The sequence below is a fragment of the Pyxicephalus adspersus genome, chromosome 3 (genome assembly GCF_032062135.1).
Source record: "Pyxicephalus adspersus chromosome 3, UCB_Pads_2.0, whole genome shotgun sequence".
Taxonomy (NCBI): domain Eukaryota; kingdom Metazoa; phylum Chordata; class Amphibia; order Anura; family Pyxicephalidae; genus Pyxicephalus; species Pyxicephalus adspersus.
In genome coordinates, this window is record NC_092860.1 from 5173965 (window position 1) to 5196466 (window position 22502).

At 39.2% G+C, this 22502-nt stretch overlaps 2 protein-coding genes across 2 annotated transcripts in view; both read left to right on the plus strand.

Moving 5' to 3' along the window:
* NOTUM (notum, palmitoleoyl-protein carboxylesterase) overlaps positions 1-3345 on the plus strand; it is a 42244-nt gene extending 38899 nt beyond the window's left edge. The window contains exon 12 of the mRNA XM_072403393.1: positions 1048-3345. Within this exon, the coding sequence (XP_072259494.1) occupies positions 1048-1348 (301 nt within the window). The 3' untranslated portion in view covers positions 1349-3345. The remainder of the gene's footprint in view (positions 1-1047) is intronic.
* A 5843-nt stretch (positions 3346-9188) lies between these two features.
* On the plus strand, positions 9189-10302 carry MYADML2 (myeloid associated differentiation marker like 2). Its single transcript, XM_072407017.1, has one exon. The coding sequence runs from the start codon at positions 9257-9259 to the stop codon at positions 10163-10165; it is 909 nt and encodes a 302-aa protein (XP_072263118.1). The 5' UTR covers positions 9189-9256; the 3' UTR covers positions 10166-10302.
* Positions 10303-22502: the final 12200 nt, after the last annotated feature.

Below are 22502 nucleotides of genomic sequence, written 5' to 3' on the forward strand. Positions count from 1 at the left end.
CATTAAAAGAAGAAATTATTCATAATTTATTCTGGTGATCCATTGGCGCCAGACTGAGAGTGATAAATAAAAATTGAAGAATGTCCAAATCTGTCTTATTCTAGGCATACATTTTTTATTATTGTTACCAAACAATGTTTGGTAAATGTCAGATTCTCAGATTTACAAATAGATCCCTAAATTATTTCTGATCAATATAAGGATCAACCTACCGATTCTTTGTGATCCACTACAAGTATTCTATACACCATCCACATGTTCAGTAATCAATATATATTGCTACAGATTTCACTATATCTGACCAAAAGTGAAAATGTGACACACTCCATGTCCTATTGTAACAATTGTATTAGTCGACCTAATATTGATAATGAGACCAGGAGGTTTTGATATCAATGTGATGGTTATCCATTTTACAAAAAAAGCTTTGCCTGGTCAATATCCCATTATATATGTTCCCAAATATCCAAAGAAAAGCATTTTTTTCTTTAGTCTAATTCAGGAGTGTCAAACTCAGGCCCGCGGGCCAAATCTGGCCCACACTGTATTTGGTCCGCGAGAAAATGGCAAATGGCTACTAGAGCTGGCCAGCCGGTAGACCGTGCATGCGCCACTAATACTACAAATCCCAAAATACTCTGCTGGTGCATGAATCGGGACCCACAAGCACCCCGTCCTCTGTTAACATTCATTATCGACCTTCCTCAATTGTAGATATTTTTTCAATAAATATCAAGGTTGGCCTGCGATTTTTCATTTTGGCCCACTGTGTATTTGATTTTGACACTCCTGGTCTAATTCATCGAATCCAAGGATCTTCCATTCCTTTTGGAGAAGTCTTTTCTTGCTTCTTGTTACGTCTTGATGCACGAAGTGTAGGAATTTCTCTCCAGTGGGATACAATAGCCAAAAAATTGTTTTAACCTTTCTCTAACTAAAACTTTGCCTTTTAATAGACTTGAATTGATTTTTAATGGTAGTTTTAAAAGATATCTCTAAGTGTAATGCCTGCATTGTATATCTCATAGATTTTGTTTTTTTTGGCAGTCATTGGACAGAAGTTCAGGTCCGTGGCACCTCTCTCCCCCGCGCTCTCCACTGTTGGGACCGAAGCCTACAAGAAACCAACAAGAACAGCAAGACTCCATTAAAGGGTTGCCCTTTCCATTTAATGGACAGCTGCCCCTGGCCACAGTGTAACCCCACCTGCCCATCCATTCGGGACCACTACACGGGGCAGGAGATGAGTGTGGTCCAGTTCCTCATGCACCTTGGATTTGACGTTCAGAAAATGGCCAGTCAGCAAGGCATGGAGCCCGGCAAGCTGCTAGGAGTACTGAGCAGCTAGTTGGGGCCCAGAAGGCCATTTTTCTAAAGGGGGGGGTTATATTTATGGGAGGGGCTCTTTCAACAAGAACCATAAGGAACAACTTAAAGGGCCGATAAACCTACAGGATTTTTTAAGGCCCTTTACAATTTTTAAATGTGCAGATGTGCAATTATGAGAACTTATCAGCTGTTCGAGTTTTGACTTTCTGATTAACCTACAATCGGCTGAATTTGCCGTCCGAATAAAGGGGCACCGTAAAGTTTTGTCACCTATATCAATGATCAATATCTCAAAAAATCTACACCTAGGTGGCCTCTAAAATACTAGATCTCTTTTCCAAAGCAAAGTTGTATTTTAGGTTTATCTGCTCTTTAAGGACAGTATGGGTTACAAGGGGCACGTATTTTATTTTGGGGGGTTTGAATATGATAGGAAAATTGTTTGTTTTATTGACGTATTGGGTAAGATTATCTGGTAAAATATTTAATAAATGGAGGAAGGGCTTTATTACAAAATTGGCCTGAACAGATAGAAGCTCATTGCATGCGACGAGGATGGCAACCAATCAGGAGAGGCTTTTCTATTAAGGACAGCGAATGAAGAAGCTGCTCTTTTTTTATATGAATGCTTTCATCTGACCTCCATAGGCCTGGTTGCCATATATTTCCATATTTGTTTGTATCTGAACTCAAGGAAAAAATCATTTTATTATAAAAGTAGTAGCGTAAAATTGTATATTTTTCATAAATATTTTTAAATTTTTTCTTCCTGTGGATTTGGGGAGTCCAGTTATTGTTGGAATAGAAAGATATATTGTCAGAATTTTACCCTTCATTACTGGAAAAAACAATTCTCTGTTCCCATAGGAATTTGTCCCCAATAGGGCCAGACAAATGCTCTAACGCCTCTTTTTGGCTGGTGTTGGGCTGTAAATGACAGGTACACATTTAAAATAAATTACACAGCAGTTTCCACCACCTACCCCATTCTCTGTACTAATTACTGTAATATGACTGTATACGTGGGGTGATCCTGAACATTTATTTTTGCTTTTCCTTCACTTTCTACGGTGCTGATCTTTTCTATAGATGGGGAATGGCCATGGGGTATAAAGGTAGCCCTGTGTTTTTTAAGGCATAAGTGGACTGCTGCTGACCCCCATTACCGTTCCTCATATTTAATGTAATAATGGCTTCATCTAGGGTAGTCCTACATTTTTCTGATGGTGGCTGCTGTGTCTTTTTTTTAAAAAGTGTTGTACAAATAAGGACTTTAAAGAACAATGTGCAGCCTGTATCAGTCAATCGAATTTTACTCTTCTATATTGTGATTTGGCCATATAGGTATAAGGTTGTAGCAAACTGATGTGATTGATGGCTGGTTAGTTTTAGGGTAGGGCTTTCTGGGCAATTGCCCAAGTTCCCTGTTAACAGAACATCAGGGGTGCAGGGAGCTGGAATTCTGTGCATTTGGGGACCCCACTTTATATTTGCCCAGGACCTCATTATTTCTAAAACCGCCCCTGATTTCCTTATGACAACCCAGCCTTTAATTGACAGAATACATGAATTTAAATCAACTAATTGGATTCCTTCTCCCTTTTTCTATCCTTTTGTGGGTGAACAAAAGAAAGTGTCTGATTGGTTGGCAGCATATGTACGGTACACACTGCACACATGCAATTACTTCTGTAAATGACCCCAACTGCTCTTTGCCTTAGTAAATAAAGTCTTGCATGGGATGACCAAGGAGGAACCCTTCTGTATAGTGACGGTTTAGTCTACAAGAACTATAGAGGAAACATTTTTAGGTACTTTTTTTTTTGTAAGATATGTTTTTTTATGAAGCTAAGCAAACAAACCTCATTTGTGGGGGAGCCGTGTTATTTATTGGAGTTTGTAAATCCTATTTATGAATGAGGGCAGGAGAGCTGCCCCGTGTACAGTTGTAAATAGAACCTGCATGTCCTGTATCATGGAAACTATTCCCTCATTAAATAAAAAAGGTGAAATTTCTATTGCGTGCTGTTTTTATTATTTTAATGTAAAAAAATCATGCATACATTTGAATATTAATTTTTACACTATTGGCTCTATTTATAAAGCAAGGAATCTTGGCATTCACTAAATTATTCCTTGGTGGAGAATCTTCCAGGTCCATGTGCTTCAATGGGATTACTTGATTTTTCCCCCAGGGAATGTTTTAGTGAATGTCAAGTTCACTGCTTTATAAACAGACCTTAAAATGTTGAAATCTTTATAGATTTGTCTTATTGGTCAAACAATGTTTATGCTCTTTCCAGGCTGCTATTATAATTCACACATCTCTGCCAGGCAGCATAAACTTTTGCTGTAAGTTGAGGCATATAGTGGCGTTACATTTGCAGCCCGATGATTGGATAACAATGGAGAAGAGGCACAGTGTGCACCTTTGTTCCCTGCACCTGTCAGCATGTTCCTAAACAATACATGTGCATGTAGCAGAATCTGATTGGCTCCTGGCATAGCCCCTCCTACTTCCAGTGCTGTGCAGGGGATAACTGGAGACTGATTTGTCATTGAGGCAGATTTGTGTATTCATGTTTTCTTTAAGAATAACCCAACAGTGTTTCAGTTAATGTTAAGCCAGCTGCTGAGGAGTTTCCCTCACTTTTTATCCAGCAATCCTTGATAAGAGAAATCTTTTCAACAAAGCCTGGGATAGAACAAAAACCCAACGGAGGTTTCATTTCAAACCTACCTTCAAACATTTTTGTTGTATGTAAATTTCAAGGGGAGGTCCAGACCGGCCCATTTTGACAGCCACTTTGCTACTAGCACCAACATCTGCAGATTTGCCTGCAGGTGGCAGTAGTAAGCAGTAGTAGTAAACTGCTCATGACCACCATTGTTCATTCTCTATGGCAGTGTTTTTCAACCTTTTTTAAGCCACGGCATATTTTTTGCATTGAAAAAAAAAATCCTGCGGTACACCACAAATCAAAATATTACAAAATTACACTCTGCAGCTAATTTTCTTGTCTCTAAGAATAAGCAAGGCAATTAAGCTACCTACTGCCACCCACTGACATGGAAGAGTATTACAATACTCTGACAGTCACTACAGCACAGACATTCAACAATGGTAATTGGATAATTTCCAACGGTACACCTAAAGATCTTTCATGGCACACTAGTTGAAAATCACTGCTCTTTGGGACTGCCATGGCTAGGAGCTAAACGTTTCACCCCCCCCCCCCCCCGCCCCCCGCGGGTTTTACTTGCATGAGAAAGGAGTGACGGGACTGCAACTTCACTGTAAGCCTAATCATAGCATAAATGGTGTTTATCTTTAATTATAATGCTGCAGGCTATCTCATAAAAGATCACAATTTCAACTGCAACAGTCCCAACCACTCCCATTCAAATGAATGGGGATGGCTGGAACCATTTTTTGCTCACAGCTACAGCAGGTCGCACTATGGTTCCACAAGTGATCAGTTCCTTTGGCCACTTTTAGAAGATCCATGTCTCGGCGGTACACTTTATGCCAATGTGTTGCCCATGGTGCAGTTTTCCACTTTTGAGTGCAATACAGCAGTTTGTTAAGGAATGGGAGCAGCCAACCATGCAGGTAAGGTATGGAAAGTATGAAAGTTATCTTAGGCTGACTGAGGTCTTCCTAATATTTATATAATCATTTTCACCCAAACACCAAAACGTTAAAAACATTAGGCTGTTCTGACATGGGATGCCAGCATACCCCAAGCACTGTAATGAATATTAAATGGTCATGTCAGTGTTTGGAGAAATGGTGTTCTATATAAGATCAAATTTCATTTTTTACATTTATTAAAAAAAACACAAAAAATGAATCCTTATCTGTAAATTTGACACATATGGGTGTGAATATTGCCAAATCCACAAGGCACAGGTGTCTGAATATATTGATGCTTTATATTGATGCTTGGGTAACCAGATTTGGATTACCTGGTGACGAGTGTTGAGAATTATCTTTTATAATTCAGAATTCCTCATCTAATGCATCTTCATGAATGTGACATTGTCTGCCAAATCATATGCAATACATATCTACATTAAAAAAACACAAATTCTATATATTGGTGCTTTAACAAAATGTAGCAAATTATACACTGCCCCAAATCAGGGCCAGTAAACTAAGTAGAGAAATAAAAAAAAATAAAGAAGGGCTTTTTAGTGGGATAGAGTAAAAAAGTTTTTACTTATTAAAAAGATTTTATACAATTATAATGCCAGCATTCAACTACAAAGATAGATACAACTGTGAAAGATTTGATAGATTAGGTTAGATATCATTCTCAGTACCCAACGCGTTTCGCCATTTGGCTTCATCAAGGGAGGTAGAGACCTCTCTTCACAGTGCAAGTTTATGTAGATGCACATGGGTTATTGAAAACAAGTAAGTTTGGATCCTGAGTAGACGGCATATAGATGCGGATCATAACTAGCCAATAACCTCATCAGAGCTAAGTCTCGAGGCAACTTTTCTCTCCGCCCTCTCCTTGATCTTTCCTCTGACACTGTTGATCACCCCCTTCTAATACAAATCATGGCTCCATTGGTATCAGTGACACTGCTCTCTCTTGGTTTGCTTCCTATCTGTCTGACCGCTCCTTTCAAGTTTCTTTCAATGGTAACTCCTCCTCACCCACTCTCCTCTCTGTTGGTGTTCCCCAGGGGTCAGTCCTTGGACCGGTTCTCTTTTCTCTGTACACCTCCTCTCTGGGTAGTCTCATATCCTCCTTTGGCTTACATCTGTATGCTGATGACACTCAAATCTATCTGTCCACCCCTGACCTGTCTCCCTCAGTCCTGGCTAAGGTCTCATGCTGCCTGTCAGCCATCTCATCATGGATGTCTGACCGATTCCTGAAACTCAACCTGGATAAAACAGAACTCATCATCATTATCCCCCCCTCAAATTCCAAATCTCCCCCTGACATTTATCTAACTGTTATAACACTGTTATTCGGCCCTCCCCTCAGGCACGTTGTCTTGGTGTCACCTTTGACTCGGCCCTCTCATTTACCCCCCATATTCAGAACATTTCCAGGTCCTGTCACTTTCACCTACGCAACATCTCCAAAATCCATCCCTACCTGTCCCCAGAGACCACCAAACTCCTTGTACATGCTCTTATCATCTCCCGTCTGGACTACTGTAACATCCTCCTCTCTGGTATTCCACTAACCCGACTCTCTCCTCTAAAATCTATTATGAATGCTGCAGCCAGACTCATCCATCCTTCCCTCCTCTTCCGCTGCATCTCTTTGTAGTTCTCTCCATTGGCTTCCATTTCACCTTAGAATCAAATTTAAGCTCCTATACTTTGCCTTCAAATCCCTCCACAGTTATTGTCCCACTTACCTTTCTGACCTGGTAAAAAAAATACTCCCCCTGCCGCTCTCTCCGCTCCTCCAATGACCTACAGTGTACCTCAGTATAAGTCCGCTTTGGAATAAGTCCGACTTGGTATAAGTCCTGTTGGGACACGAAAAATTTTGCTTGGTATACAACTTTTGTGCTAGAACTTGTCTGGGTCAAAATGAGTGATAACACCGGGCGCTCCCCTTATTTACCTCTCTCCAGACAAAGCCACGACTGCCCACGAGTGTCAGTACGCCAGCTGCTTTCATTTTCTGAACAACCCGCACTATAACTCTGTGATATACATAACATCTCCTCCTCCCTTCTCAGCACCATCCTAGTAGGCACTCAACTCCTCCCAGCAAGGTAAAGTGAAGGTAAATTTTCATTTATTTCATCTATTTGCTTTTGTATTTATGTATTTTAGTATTAAGCAGTGTTTAAATTGTTTATTATTATTTATTTTATAAAGCCCCATATGCCAATAACAATAGGATTTTTTTTTTCATGGGAACAGAATAATCATTTTCCTTTTATTTCTTATGGGAAAAATTTGCTTGGCATAAGTCCAAGGATCCAGAACGAATTAAGGATTTATACCAAGGTACCACTGTACTATCGACTTCCTCACTCATAACCTCATCACACGCACGGCTCCAAGACTTCTCTAGAGCTGCCCCAACTCTCTGGAATGGTCTTCCTCCTATTCGTATTGCTCCTACTTTCTGTTCATTTAAAAGAACACTCAAAACCCATTTTTCAAACTTGCCTACCCGTCTTCTACTGTCTTTTGAAACCATCACTACTCCCCACCACTCCATATCCCCCTCCTATTGTGTGTTACTTCCCCCACCTCTTAGATTGTAAGCTCTTCGGGGCAGGGTCCTCTCCTCCTCCTGTGTCACTGTCTGTATCTGTCTGTCATTTGCAACCCCTATTTAATGTACAGGGTTGCATAATATGTTGGCACTTTATAAAGCCTTTTTATTATTGTTATTATTAATAATAATAATATTAATAATATTATCTGTTTCTGCAAACTATTTTGGTACTCACCTGTGCTGTGGAATAATCTGGGAGTCTATCCCCATTTTCCCGTTCTTATACCAGCTCCAAGGAATCATGAGGAGGTAGTAAAAATGATCAATCTCCTTAGGAAGCAGCTTTTGTCTGCGAAACGCGTCGAACATTTGAGATTTGTATTAGATTTTCTAGAAGCTTAATAATTGATCATTTGTATTTTTAGTAATATGATAATAAATTACTTGTTTTAAATATATTTTGGTTTACTGTATCTGCCTCAAAATTCCCTTTGGCTCTTTAATGGTTTTGTATTGTATCAGTATGGGATGTGGCAGTATTTTTTAAAAAAGTTTGCAAATATGCTGGACACTCAATCTTTTGTCTTAATTGAAGTAGAGACAAATGTTTAGATTGAAGTATGATACGGCAAAGAGAATACAAATGATAAAGTGCAGCACAGTGTTAAAAACAAGGTGATATATGATATATTGTCAAAGTAATTGTTGTTCAGTAACACTTATATTAAAGCATCATGTGTAATACAAGATATAAAGTAACAATAAGGCAAGTAACAATAAAAGGAAACATATTATTATATATTACATATATTATTATATAACATAACAATATTTCAAAAATGATATCCTAATGTGAAATTTACATATGTGTAATAGTTTACTAATTATAGTGAAAAATTAGGTAAGGGTGTTGGTTGGAAATGGAAAGGTAATAAATTTAAATTACACGGAATGATAAGGATATTGGTTCGGAGTTAATGAGGGATTATAGGATGAGTGCATGATCTGCACAAAAGTTCCAGAATAAGTAAAAAGTAATTAATGTGAGAAAATTGTGTGATAATTAAAAGATAATAAAGCTAGGAATTGGAAGAAGAATAAAACTTACATTATTAGCCAATGAGAGGAGTAGTAGTATTTGGAGAAAATTCTCTAGATACTATGAATTCTAGGGAAGGAAATTATAAAAATTAGTAAAAAAAATGATTGAACATTTGTAAGAATCTGAACATTTATAAGGATATATGTAATATAATAGTTATACCTAAAACTAGTAGTAGTTAGTAACTATTATAGGAAAACAAATGCAAAAAAACTCCAAATTTCATAATCATGTTTGACCACATTGAATAAATGCCTGGTGTAAATATAAAGTCATGTTCCTCCACAAATCAATAACCATGTCTGATGCTGAGCTAATGTCCACCGGTGATCCTATGTGTTCCAGTGTGTGACCGTCTGAGATCATTATCCATCTTGAGGTATGTGAGAACTGTGACAGGTGGACTTTTTGGAATGTGCTTGTCTGTAAGCGAAACCATGTGAGCCCCTGGAAGGGCCTGTTTTGAACATCATCCAACACTATAAATACTGCCTCCTATTTATACTCAGAATATGTTCCGAGGATCTCTGCACTGTCATTCGGGAGGTGACCAGCAAAGTGAGAGACCCAGACTGGTAGAGGAGCGCAGAGATCTCCATCCTTTCTGCAACCAAACATGGACCATTCTGGAGGACCTTATCTAAATGTCCAGGCCGTGTGGTCCAAAGTAGGGATTGTCCGCTTGCTTCAACTGTTCTTCGGATGCACCACCTTTAGCCTGGTTCTCCACCGAGCTGGGTTCAGCGCAGCCTATGGAACCTTCTGCGTCTTCGTCTGGTGCTTCTGTTTTGCAATCACCACCCTCATCGTCATCTGCGACTTCACACGACTGCAGACCTGCCTGCGCAATCTCTCCTGGGGCAACTTCACCGCTGCCTTTGCCATGCTGGCTTCTCTCATGACCCTCACAGCCTGCGTCATCTACCCGCTCTACTTCGTCACGTTGAACTGTTCCTCCACTGACTGCGCCACCAGGAACCACAGGTTGGCGGTCAGCATCTGCGCGGGGCTTTTGTTTGTGGTCTACGCCGTGGAGGTGTTTTTGACTCGTGCCAAGCCTGGCATGCCATGTAGCTACATGGCGACGGCGGCGGGGCTTCTGAAGGTGGTCCAGGCCTTTGTGGCATGCGTGATCTTTGGAGCTTTAGCTACGGAAAGCCAATATAAGAAATACGTGGCCACTCAGTGGTGTGTGGCCGTGTATAGTTTTTGCTTTGCAGTGACTGTGGTGGTGATCGTTCTCAATATCACTGGACGGGCGGTAACGCTACGCTGCCCCTTTGAACGCTTCGTGGTGATTTATACAGTGGTTGCCATACTGATGTACATGAGTGCGTCTGTTATATGGCCTGTATTCTGCTTTGATTCAAAATATGGGTCACCAACTAGACCATCCCGGTGCTACTGGGGACGGTGCCCATGGGACAGCCAACTGGTGGTCACCATTTTTACCCATATCAACCTGGTGTTTTACATAGCGGATTTAGTCTACACGCAAAGACTGAGATTTGTGGCTCAGCGTTAACATGGGGGTGCTGCATGTACAGAGGACTTGGGGACCACAAGGGTTTTATTGGTTGTGCAATCATTCGGATTTATTATACTTGGTGATGTGATGTTATTACTTTTGTCTGTTTTATTTTATTGTTGAGAATTGACTTGACCTGGAAATAAAAAATATTTTTTCTATAATTTGCTACGTCCTGGGTATAAATAACGCTCAGCAGGGTTATTTTTTTAGCTGTCCATTAGGCTAGCACATCAAAAATGTAAGTATGTACGTATTTGTATAAATAAATCTATACATTTGTGTTTTAGATTATATACACTAATCAAACTTATATTTTTACATTGTTTAAAAAAACTTTATTCAAAGTTCTTGCAAAGTCAAGACTTTTCTTTTTAGATAGGACATAGAAGGGTTTAAACCCCAATCAGTTTATTATTTACTGCCTGTGTCCCATTAGGGAGATTTGCTTTCCCTTTCTATCTCAAGGGTGCAACCGCAAGAAATAATTTTGAGAGTGAGGGGATTTTACGTGTCACCAGAACAGATGTGCTATTGGAAGTTACACCCTTACTTCTTGCTCTGGTGTCAATGTTGGATTAGTCATTACAATAAGATATATATAGAGCGGGTGAATCTCCCCAGCAAGGACACAGACTGCAATAATGATTAAAGGTCTCTACTTTGTCTGAAAAGAAAAGTTTTGACTTTGCAAGAACTTTGATTAAAGTTTTTTTTAACAATGTAAAAATATAAATTTGATTAGTGTATATATCTAAAACACAAATTTATACATATTTGTATACTGTATATAGATAGATAGATAGATAGATAGATAGATAGATAGATAGATAGATAGATAGATAATCATTGATCATTTGCCCAAGTGCTTCCAATATTCATCCCCCAGTTTCTACATTCATGCACTTTACTACTGTGACTGATGATGCCACTAAAACTGAATGTTTGTGAATCGTTTGTTAGTCTATGGTCTGAAATACAATACAGGTGATTATTTAGGTTTCTGGGTGAATGTTAACTGAAAGGACTAATGTACAGTCAAATCCTTTCTAAATATACCTCTAAGTGTTAGAAACCATCACAACATCAATTATAAAGATGGCCGCTCATATTACAATCTGATTGTACGCTGTCCATTAGGGTCTGTACAGACGGGCGTTAATTGGTACTCTGGATTATTTAGGAACATTACTGAGCAGCCTGTTCTGTTCTATGGAGGTGGATTTTGATCAATGGTCCTGCTGATGGGACTACAATAGTATAGCAATAGCAATCATTAATGTTCTACACCATCTATGGTCCATAAAGAGGCCCTGTCACTACAGAGTTGTTGCAAAATAAAATCACCCTGCAAAAGGAGATTCAATATACCATAATGGCTTTGTGTGCCAGATATACAGTATGCCCCACATGACTTGGTGATGGTGCGGGTACAGGGTGCTGGAATTCTGAATGGAGGTATAGTGTATACCTATAGTATTTTTTGTGTGTTTTGGTTCAACAAATCACAAATTAACATCTTATTATTCAATCATAATATGTATGCAGAAATGTTCAATTTGGAAAGACTTTTTAGGCACCTAAAAACATACCTTTTATTTTGTCAATTAAAATACATTGGTAAAAAGATTTTTTCTAAAATGTACAGTGAAAGTGCTTTAAAACATGAATATATTTCAATTACATAGTCTCACATGTATCACAGATATGTCCCCTTCTTCAGGAAAATATGGAGACCTATTGGCATAATATGCTTGATTTAGTACATAATAAAATTAAAATTGGTTTTCACAAAGGTTACTCATGTGTATACCTATAGTAGTCCAGGCCTGACTTGATGAGGAGAGGGGCACCAGTGTAAAAGCATGTGATCAGTTATCAATACCAACTGGCCATCAATAAAAAGGGGGGGGGGGGGGGAACTAATAAAAGGGGTGGTGGGGGGTACAAATCTATACCTAATAAAAGGGGTGGTGGGGGTACAAATCTATAACTAATAAAAGGGGTGGTGGGGGGTACATATAAGTGTCCCTGTTTACCAATGAAAGGAAGATAAGGGGGTAGTTATCACGTTCACTGACTACCAATAGAAGAGAGGTGGGGGTAATTATCATTGCCTACATAGGGTTTTGTAGAGGGGGGTATTTGTCTATGTCACTGAACACCAATGAAGGGGAGTTAAATATTACTTCTACTGACCACCAATAAAGGATGAGGGAGGATGGGGAGTATTTATTGCTAAAAGCACCACAAAAGCTACGACGTCTTTAACACTTTTTTTAACATGGTGATTTTATTTTAGTTTTGACCCTTTAATGATGGAGTCATTTTAAGCTACTTTTGTGTTCTGTGTGTGTCACCTAAATCAGAGTCGGTATAAAGTTCAAGAGTTCCAAAGGAACAAGAAGTAAAAATCTGTAATTGCAAATCTGAAAATAGAAAAGTCATCAGTTTTATCTTCTACAAATTAGCAGACACAAACGTTTCATTGCTGATGAGCATAAAGTGATCTGTATTGTTTAATAGTTTCTAACTAAAACATTAAATATGGAATAAATATGGCAACACAAAAAAGCATCACATTTATCACAAAGGGCTCGTTCTCACTAAGCCACTGTGTTTCCATGCATAAATGTCCTTCATTGCATTGTACAGCGCATGCATTGAGTAACTCTTGATTGTTGATGTAACCCCAAATGTTTTCAGGTTGCAGCATGGTGCACTTTTAAAATTTGCTAGCAGTGCATTGCATTTAGCAGCCCATGCTGACAACAGCAACATTGCATTGCAATAGGTTAGTAAGATGCATTACATCACATAAAGTGTTAATGAGCCCTTAGAACCCCTCCTGATGTAATAAATAAATAACAAGCCAATGTGTTATTACTGCTTAGAGCAGCCAAACAGACTTCAAAGGCTCTATTTATAAATGTTTTTCCATATTAATTTCAATTAGAAAAATGTGTAAACCATGGGTGAAAGATGTGTGATAACATTAACGACCAGATTATTCTAGTGTTCCTTTTTTTCCTTTTGAGGGTCTGAAAATTAATGGAACCACATAGCATGTTAATGCATTGGATATATGTATTGCAATGTATGCTGTATGCCATGCAAAGCCAATGCCCAAATACAAGTATGACCTATATACATCAGACTGAGAAAAGTTTCTACATTGCATTTATTTCAATACAAGTCAATGTAAATGCAGGACAAACATTGTAAAAGCATGTACACACCAATCACATTTACCATTTATTGTGCAGATGTTTTAGGTGGATTTTGGATACTTATGCAGTATTGTTGCTCCTAGCACAACTTTATTTAATAAGTTTATGGTTTAAGACACTATATGGTCCAATGTGTTGTGGACACCTGAAAATCACACCTTTCTATATGGCCAAAGTATACAGGGAACATTTAAATATTTAAATTTAGGCAGGGAGATAATTATGACCAATGCAATGCAGACTGTTGGGGTCAATGTTTTTAACCAGTATGCTGCTTGCCCCCACACAATGCACCTCCCAATAAAAAGCCTGGTAGCGGCATAGATAGATATCCAACAACCTGCAAGTCTTAGCATCACCCTTTAAGGAAGAAGACGTACTCATAAAGGTGCTTTTTAAATAGAGAAGCATAGGGGTGTTTAATCCAAGTGCAAGAGGGCGGTGCAAGTTTTAGGTTTCAGCTTGGCGACAATTTGAAGAATACCCATTCCTGTTGCAATGTGACCATGCCCTGTGCACAAAGCCAGCTCCATACAGACATGGTACCACCATGCATAGGTGTATATCCAACCTCAAAATCACCCTTAAGACTTTCAATTAAATGATGTATAAAACTTTGCAGATTTCCAATATTGGCTGGTATGCAACATAATATTGGCTGGGAATGTTAACTACCTACCTGGTCTTCAGTTTCCCACTGTGGTTCCTCCCAGCAGCCCCTATACCATTACTCTAACCTGTAGCAACATAGAGGCTGATGGAATGAACCAGAGCTTGCGGACTAGATATTGGTAAAGCTCCATACACAACTATAGCTGCTGGAAATATTGGTTGATTATCGTAGAACAAATTAGTGTTATACAGACAGCCATCCTCTGTTATATAGAAAAAGGGAGAGCGAAGGATGTGCGTTAGGTGCCCTGCTGCGTCCTCCCCAATAATAAACAATAGCAGTTAGTGGCTGTTAACCCAACACAGCAGATCACTAAAGGATGTCAAAGGCAGATTTCAATTTTCTATTCTGCATTGTTGGCCCCTTCCTCCAAACTACCTTATGACAGCCTGGGAAAGGGATATGAATCAATCTTGGGACTTGAAGAAATGGACCGAGATAGCCCGAAATATATCCAAAGTTTACTTGTAAACTTACTTGTAGACATGTAAGTCTAGTTGAAATGCCCTACAAGGTAATGCTATGCTGGTACCTAGTCCCTACCAAGATAGCCAAGTGTTTCCCTGGTTCTTCTGCCCTTTGGTTCAAGGATTGTTGAGTGATAGGAAACGTGGAGCATATCTGGTGGTCCTGGCCGGTGGCACAAGAGTATTGGAGAAAGGTGTTCGACCTTCCCACCAAGGTGATAAATACTTCTCTCCCCCCTAGTCTGGAATGTGCCCTATTAGGCAAAATTTAGAAAATGTTGCTGTTTGGAAGTCTCCCTCAATACCAATGGCCCCATTATTAATAAAACTAAATTGTTTATTGGTTAATGACAAGCTCACTTGTGCTATTGAAGATACCCCACATGCCTATGAACTCACCTGGGATCCATGGATTGCCCACTGTTCCTCAGCTCAGTCCCCTCTCCCCCTCCAAATACTACCTCTTCCCTTTATTACTTATTATTTGTTGATAGGTCAAGCAATACTACAGAGACTGCCTAGATTTTTGGAGATATGTTTATTTGATGTTAATTCATGAAAAACTCTGTTAACTTGATGCATTCATTATGCTCAAACATTACCTGTTTATTTCCATTTTTATTTAAAGAGGAACTAAACTCAAAACTGCCTAAAACAAAAAAAAAAATTCACTTACCTTCAATCCCGCAGCGCAGTTGATCGGTCCAGAGGTGTCTTCCCTCCGGTCCTGCGTCGTCCCGGTATCCGTCTTCGTGCTGGCGCACCGGGTGCTGACATCTTCGCCTCTTCTTCCCGATTCTTCTTCCTACGTCACCTGACCCAGGCGCGAGATTGGGTAATGTAGGTTGGAAAAAAAACTTGGCAATCTAGCTGCGCTATGTGAGATCGGTAAATTTTTCTCATTTCATGAAAAGGCTCCTTCTGCGCATGCCTGTGCATCTCAGGCATGCGCAGAAAGAGCCTTTTCATTATAGGAGAAAAATTTTGAGAAGGAGAAAAAATTTTGAGAAATTTTTAGAAGGATCACCCAAGAGCATCCCAGGATGCGTGACGTAGGTATCCCTGGAGGCTTTGCCATAGGCGATCGAGAATTATGGAGCGGTGCTGCACTGCTGCACTTAAAAATGTTCAAAAACAAACAGAATTTTTACCTTTTGTCTACCCTTTTATGTAAAGTGAAATTTCTGAGTTTAGGTACGCTTTAATTATTATGTACATTCCATGTTTTATATTTTATAGGTTTCACTGAGATTGGTGACCAAAATCTAGCATCTATACAAAGCTTTAGAAATTTTGGACATTGTGGGTGGCTATAGATCTGCAATCGTTGTCTTTTTGAGATGCAAAGTTGCACATTGATTATTAACATTTATTTTATTTCTTTACACCATCATTCTTTTCTCAGTGGTGCAAAGAAAACATTTCTAAATCAAACATAAAAATGGTATATATACATGATTATTATTATTACTATTAATAAACAGGATTTATATAGCGCCAACATATTATAAATAATAAACTGTATTTATATAGCGCCAACATATTATGCAGCACTGTACATGAAATAGGGGTTGCAAATGACAGATACAAATGAACCCTGCCCTCAGGCTGATCATTTGTATGGTCTATATTAGAACATGGACCGCTCCCATGTGTCTGCTGCATTCCTTCTTTTTATGTCTACATTGTTTAAAATATTATTAGAAACAAACTCTGCTATTTTTATGTATACTTCTCAAAAAACCAAAGCATCCCCATTGACAGCTTTGTTGATAGAAATGGTCCTTGAGGACTAACATGTGATCTAAAAACATTTTAAAGAAAATATTTAACCCATCTCTGGAATGTTGTAAAGTATTTGCTAAATATCTATTCTTGGGTCCCAGAAAGCTTTGTTGGCCCCCAGTGAGTGGTATGCATGGATCTGTCTATTCTGGAGTGTGCACAACATGCAGACAAAGCCATGGGCCCCCAACAGCCAGCTGACTGTAACAGAGGGGAAAACTCCCAGGAATGGATGGAATGCACAAGTGTACATTGGGGATTTTTCTTTTTGCATGCCAGGAATTGGAGAGTTTGTGTTGTTCATGTTATCGGATGATTTCTGATCGAATTGATGAAAACAAAAAAAAAATAATGATATGCTAACAGTTAGGCAGGGAAGGATACACTTTCATCAGTGAAGCTGAGTGATCCAGCAAACCCGGAATGGATTTCTGCAAAGTTGTTTGTTAGTTGCTAGCACATGGTTTGAATCCAGGGCAAGATCCATCCCAGGTTTGCTGGATCACCCAGCTTCACTGATGAAAGTGTATCCTCTCCAGCCTTGGGGAGCTTAATAAATCAGGCCCATAGTGTGAATCTTCTAAGCATTTTGTCACCTTTGGGGACTTTTTTGAGATCTGTCAAAGCCAAGTGCAAAAAATGGTTCACAACCACACAATTTACTTGAATGAAAATGGTTGGAATCACAGTTCCCGGGGCAGAATGATGTGGCTCCCAGCAGGGGTAATTTTCAAAGGTACAGATAAAGTATATTGTGGTTAGATTCCAATCCCCTTTTTCAGATGATCCTTATAGCTATAGCCTCCCCTTGGAAAATTAATTAAAATAGGTAAAGAAGAGAAAGATTGGTGGCTAATTAGTTTGAAGTGTATTTCATTCAAACAAAGTATACATAAAGGTATAAAATAGCACAATCACATCATTTACTTTAATTCATTTTCAAGGGTGATTTACAACCCCTATTTAATGTACAGTGATGTGTAATATGTTGGAGCTTTATAAATACTTTTTAATATTATTATTAATAATAATAATAATAATATTAATAAAAACTAATATAATAAATGGCACTTAGCCTTCTGGGACCTAATACTAACTAAAGAAGATATAAAAAATAACTGGATTATTATTGTTATTTAAAAATATAAACAGGATTTATATGGCGCCAACATATTACGCAGCGCTGTACATTAAATAGGCGTTGCAAATGTGAGACAGAGCTTACAAATCTAAGAGGTGGGGGAAGTATAACACAATAGGAGGGACATATTGAATGGTGGGAAGTAGTGAGGGTTTAGGAGACAGAAGAAGACGGGTAGGTGAGGTTGAAGCGTTGGGTTTTGAGTTCTCTTTAAAATGAACAGACAGTAGGAGCAAGCCGAATAGGACGAGGAGACCATTCCAGAGAGTTGGGGCAGCTCTAGTTATGAGTTTATGTTATGTTATGAGTGAGGAAGTCATTATTAGGTAATTGGAGGGAAGAGAGTGGCTAGGGGGGTATTTTTTTTTACCAGGTCAGAAAGGTAAGTGGGACAAGAACTGTGGAGGGATTTGAAGGCAAAGCGCAGGAGATGAATGTATAGTAATGTCAGATCATGTTAAGGAGTGAGGCTGTTCACTAAGGGAATTAGGTATAACTGCCAAGCCTGTAATGAATTATATGACATAGAGAAGAGATAGAGAGCAGGCTTTAGAGGCAGATAGTTGTTTAGGAGGAGTATTTCTAAAATTTACTTTATTTGTAATACAGCAATTAAACAACAAAAATATATAAACAACAGAGGTTTGTGCAACTCTTATGTTTTCAGAGCTGAACTTTACCTTGTTACCAGAATCACATTAAGCAAAATGTATGTTGATCTCTTAACCCTACACGTTTCGCCCATTGAGGGCTTCCTCAGGTTGTTTATATATTTTTGTTATTTAATTGCTGTATTACAAATAAATAAAGTACATTTTAGAAATACTTTTTCTCTTAAACAACTCAAATCCTGCTCCCTATCTCTTCTCAGTGTCATATAATGTCAGGATCAGAACTGAGATTGCTCAAAAACACCATAAGTGTAAAAAATGGTCATCAATTTGCAGCATGGCAGCTCTCCACAACACATGGTACTGCACTGAAATGCATGTGTATTCAATCTGCATTGCCCCAGTATGCTGGTGTGCCTTTAAAAATTGTAGTTATTGCAGTAGGATATTAATATTAATATTACACAGTATTTATATAGCGCCAACATATTACGCAGCGCTGTACAAAATCCATAGTCATGTCACTAGCTGTCGCTCATAATCTAATGTCCCTACCATAGTCATATGTCATTAGTACAATCTAAGGTCAATTTGGGGGAAGCCAATTAACCTAACTACATGTTTTTGGAATGTGGGAGGAAACCGGAGTACCTGGAGGAAACCCACACAAACACGGGGAGAACCTGCAATGAACCTGAGAACCTTTGAAGCTGCAGTATTTGTTCTTTCTGTTAGACAAAATTTGTTCTTTAAAGTGTATATATATTGTAACAATAAGCTTCTCTTCTTTGTTCACTTTATATCAATTTAACACATATATAGATCACATTTATCCCATATTACAGACATGAGTGGTGGTCAGTAGTCCAAACACACTTCTTGTTCTAGGATGACAACACTTTGCTATAATTACAGTACAGTGAGTAAGCGTTGTCACCACAGGACAGGAAATGCATTACTGTCAGCATTGCTAGCCGTAAATAAAAAAAGAAAAAAGAAAAGAAAACTAAAGCAGCCACAACATATAAGGATTGATTAGCTGCTATAAATGACATTTTGCTACTAATCAGTGGGACCCCGTTATTTAAGGTCATGCCGCAGAGTAGAAGAATGACATGAAGGATACCTTGGCCCATTAAAAAAGAATTTTCCCACCACTAAGAATCAAGAAATCCCTGGACATAACACATTCCCATTCCAGACATTCCTTAGAGTTTTCCCCTCATTGAGAGTCAGCTGGCTGCTGCAGACTCCAGGCAGATGTCATTGTCTTTATTATTGTGCCCAGCACCCCCAACATAGACAAATCCCTACGGAGCAGAACATACCAATACGGGGCACAAAAATTCCAATCTTTGACTTATATTTTGTATTTATACAACATTCCAAGTTCTAGAGATCAATTTTATGATTCTTCTTGTTGATTGTGGTATAGAAATGTTTTTTGGTATGCAGTGATTTTCTATTTGTAAAACCTTAAAGCATACCTAAAGTCGGAAATTTCACTTTACATAAAAGAGTAGAAAACCATGTAAGCTAAAAATTCTGTTTGTTTGTTTTTTAAATGCAACACCCTTTTTTATTTAAATGGGCGCAGCATCGCCCCCTAATTCTCGCCTAGGCAATTAGGAATGAATGGGAGTGCACAGCCTCCCTGGATACCTATATCACGCATCCCAGGAGGCTCTTGGGTGCTCCTTCTGAGCATGCCTGAGCATCTCGAGCATGTGCAGAAGGAGCCTTTTCGTTCTCACGCATGCGCAGTAAGATTGGCAAGTTTTTTTCCACCCTACATCACCTGATCTTGCGCCTGGGTCAGCTGACATAAGAAGAAGAGGCGAAGATGGCGGCTGGACGACGTAGGATCCGATCGACTGTGCTGCAGGATTGAAGGTAAGTTAATTTTTTTTTTGTTTTTGGTGTTTTTCAGTTTACTTCCTCTTTAAGCTATCATGACATTTTTAATATTCAATAAAAGAATAGCTAACCTTTTTATATAATGAGAAAATGACTTTATTATTATCCTTTCAAATACATTATTTTAATTTTTGGTCTTTATCTCAACAGCGGTAAAGACTGAATGGAAAACTCAGAACCTCCTGGGGCACATGAGGTGCTCCTTTTGCAAGCATGCGCAGAAAAAGCTTTCCCAGAATGTAAATTGTGGATCTCTTGCATACGCAGTGACATTTTTTTTTACAATTTCAGAAGTAAATATCACCCAGTTGGGTGATGTATGATGAAACCTGTAAGATGTAAGACAGAAGAAGAAGGCTGCGTCTGCTGGTTCCCGTGTGCTGGAAAGAAGAAGCAAAAATCGAGCATGGTGTGGGACCAACTGGAATTGCATCACGTGCAGTTATAGTCGTTGGAAAGGATCCTTTATGATCCTTACCAACAATAAGAACTGCACGATCCATGAACGAGTGTTGTACATACAGCACCGTTCTGCTCTATGGAGAGGGGAAGGGGAGAACGACGGAGCGGCACCCCACTACACGCTCTCCCCCTTCACTTTCATTAGGATCGCTTGTTGTTCATCGTCCGTGGATCTGCCAGAACGGTGCGGGCTGTACACATGCCAGAAACTCGCCCGAGATCCGCCCTGAGACGATTATTGGGCGAGAAAAATTTGATGTGTGTACGTAGCTAAATCTTGTAAGCTCTTCGGGGCAGGGTCCTCTCCTCCTCCTGTGTCACTGTCTGTATGTGTCTGTCATTTGCAACCCCTATTTATTGTACAGCGCTGCATAATATGTTGGCGCTATATAAATCCTGTTTATTATTATTATTAATAATTCAAATAATAATAATCTTAACAATAATAATTCCAAAGTGTACATTGACTGTATATAAGAAAGTTTATTTATTAGATGTACCCTACCCAAAACTAAAAAGAGAACATTTTTGAGTCCTGAGCCTTGGTATTAGGTATCATAATCTTAATATTCGATTTTTAATATTTTTATTTTTTTTGGTGAGCTGGGTCACGTGACCCCAAATGCTTCTATCTGGCCCTCCCGAAGGAATACATGAATTCAGCAGTGACATCACTACAGCACCTAATGCACTGCTGCTCAGCCTTGCCAGCAGATGACCAGGGCTGCTTAGTAAATAATTATTATTACACAGTATTTAAATAGCACCAACATATTACGCAGTGCTAGTCATGTCACTAGCTGTCCCTCAAAATGGCTCACAATCTAATGTCCCTACCATGGTCATATGTCAATAATGTAATCTAAGGTCAATTTTGGGAGGAAGCCAATAAACCTAACTGCATGTTTTGGGAGGAAACGGGAGTACTCGGAGGAAACCCACACAAACACAGGGAGAACCTGCAAACTCCATGCAGATAGTGTCCTGGATGAGATTTGAACCTGGGACTCAGCACTGCAAATGCTGAATAAATCAATCATGTAACCAGGATCAAGCTAAAATAAAAAAGTAATATTTATACTTTTCAGGTTTATTGATTTAGCCATAGACAGGATAGTGCTTACATCTACAAGGTACATTGTTTAGAGTCCGTTTCTGAAAGCTGTGGTGGTTTTAGACGACAAGGGCCCTAGGCAAATATAAAACGGGGGCCCCTAATTGCTTAGCATTTCAGATCCCTGCGTCACTTCCATTCTGTCAGTTCTGCTCCTGGAGAAAGTGAGGAAAATGCCCAATTTGCCCAATTCTGAAGCAAGCCATGTCTTAAACGATGGGATAGCCCGGTAACAGCCCACAGGTGAGAACTGAAGTCCAGAAATAAAGAATCCCCAGGTGGTAGAGATTTTGGGAGAGACGTGCAAAGTCCTAGCATTTGTTTGATTTCTGCATTCACAACAGAGAAGAATAAGGCCATTGGGGACAACACAGTGGCTCAGTGGTTAGCACTCTGGTCTTTGCAGAGCTGGGTCCCAGGTTTGAATCTTAGCCAGGACTCTATCTACATGGAGTTTGCAGGTTCTCCCCGTGTCTGTGTGGGTTTCCTCCCACATCCCAAAACATGCAGTTTGGTTAATTGGCTTCCCCCCAACTTGACATATGACTATGGTAGGGACATTAGATTGTGAGCTCCTTTGAGAGATCGTTAGTGACATGACTATGGACTTTGTACAGTGCTGGGTAATATGATTGTGCTATATAAATACTGTGTAATAATTATAGGGCCCCGAGCACTCCTGCCACTGTTGTCTTGACACCACGTATACACCCCCGTCATCTGTCATCTAGTGATAATTGACCCAGATATTGAGGGTAATTAATGTACATGTAGGACATACATCACCAAGAGAGAAGTAACATGGCGGTGGTACTCCAATTTCGAGCATCGATAGATTTGCCATTGCTGGAAGGGGGCACACTGATACAGTTAGGTTAATATAGATAGGTTAATGATCAACAACTAACTTTAGGGGAAAATGCAGCAAAATATA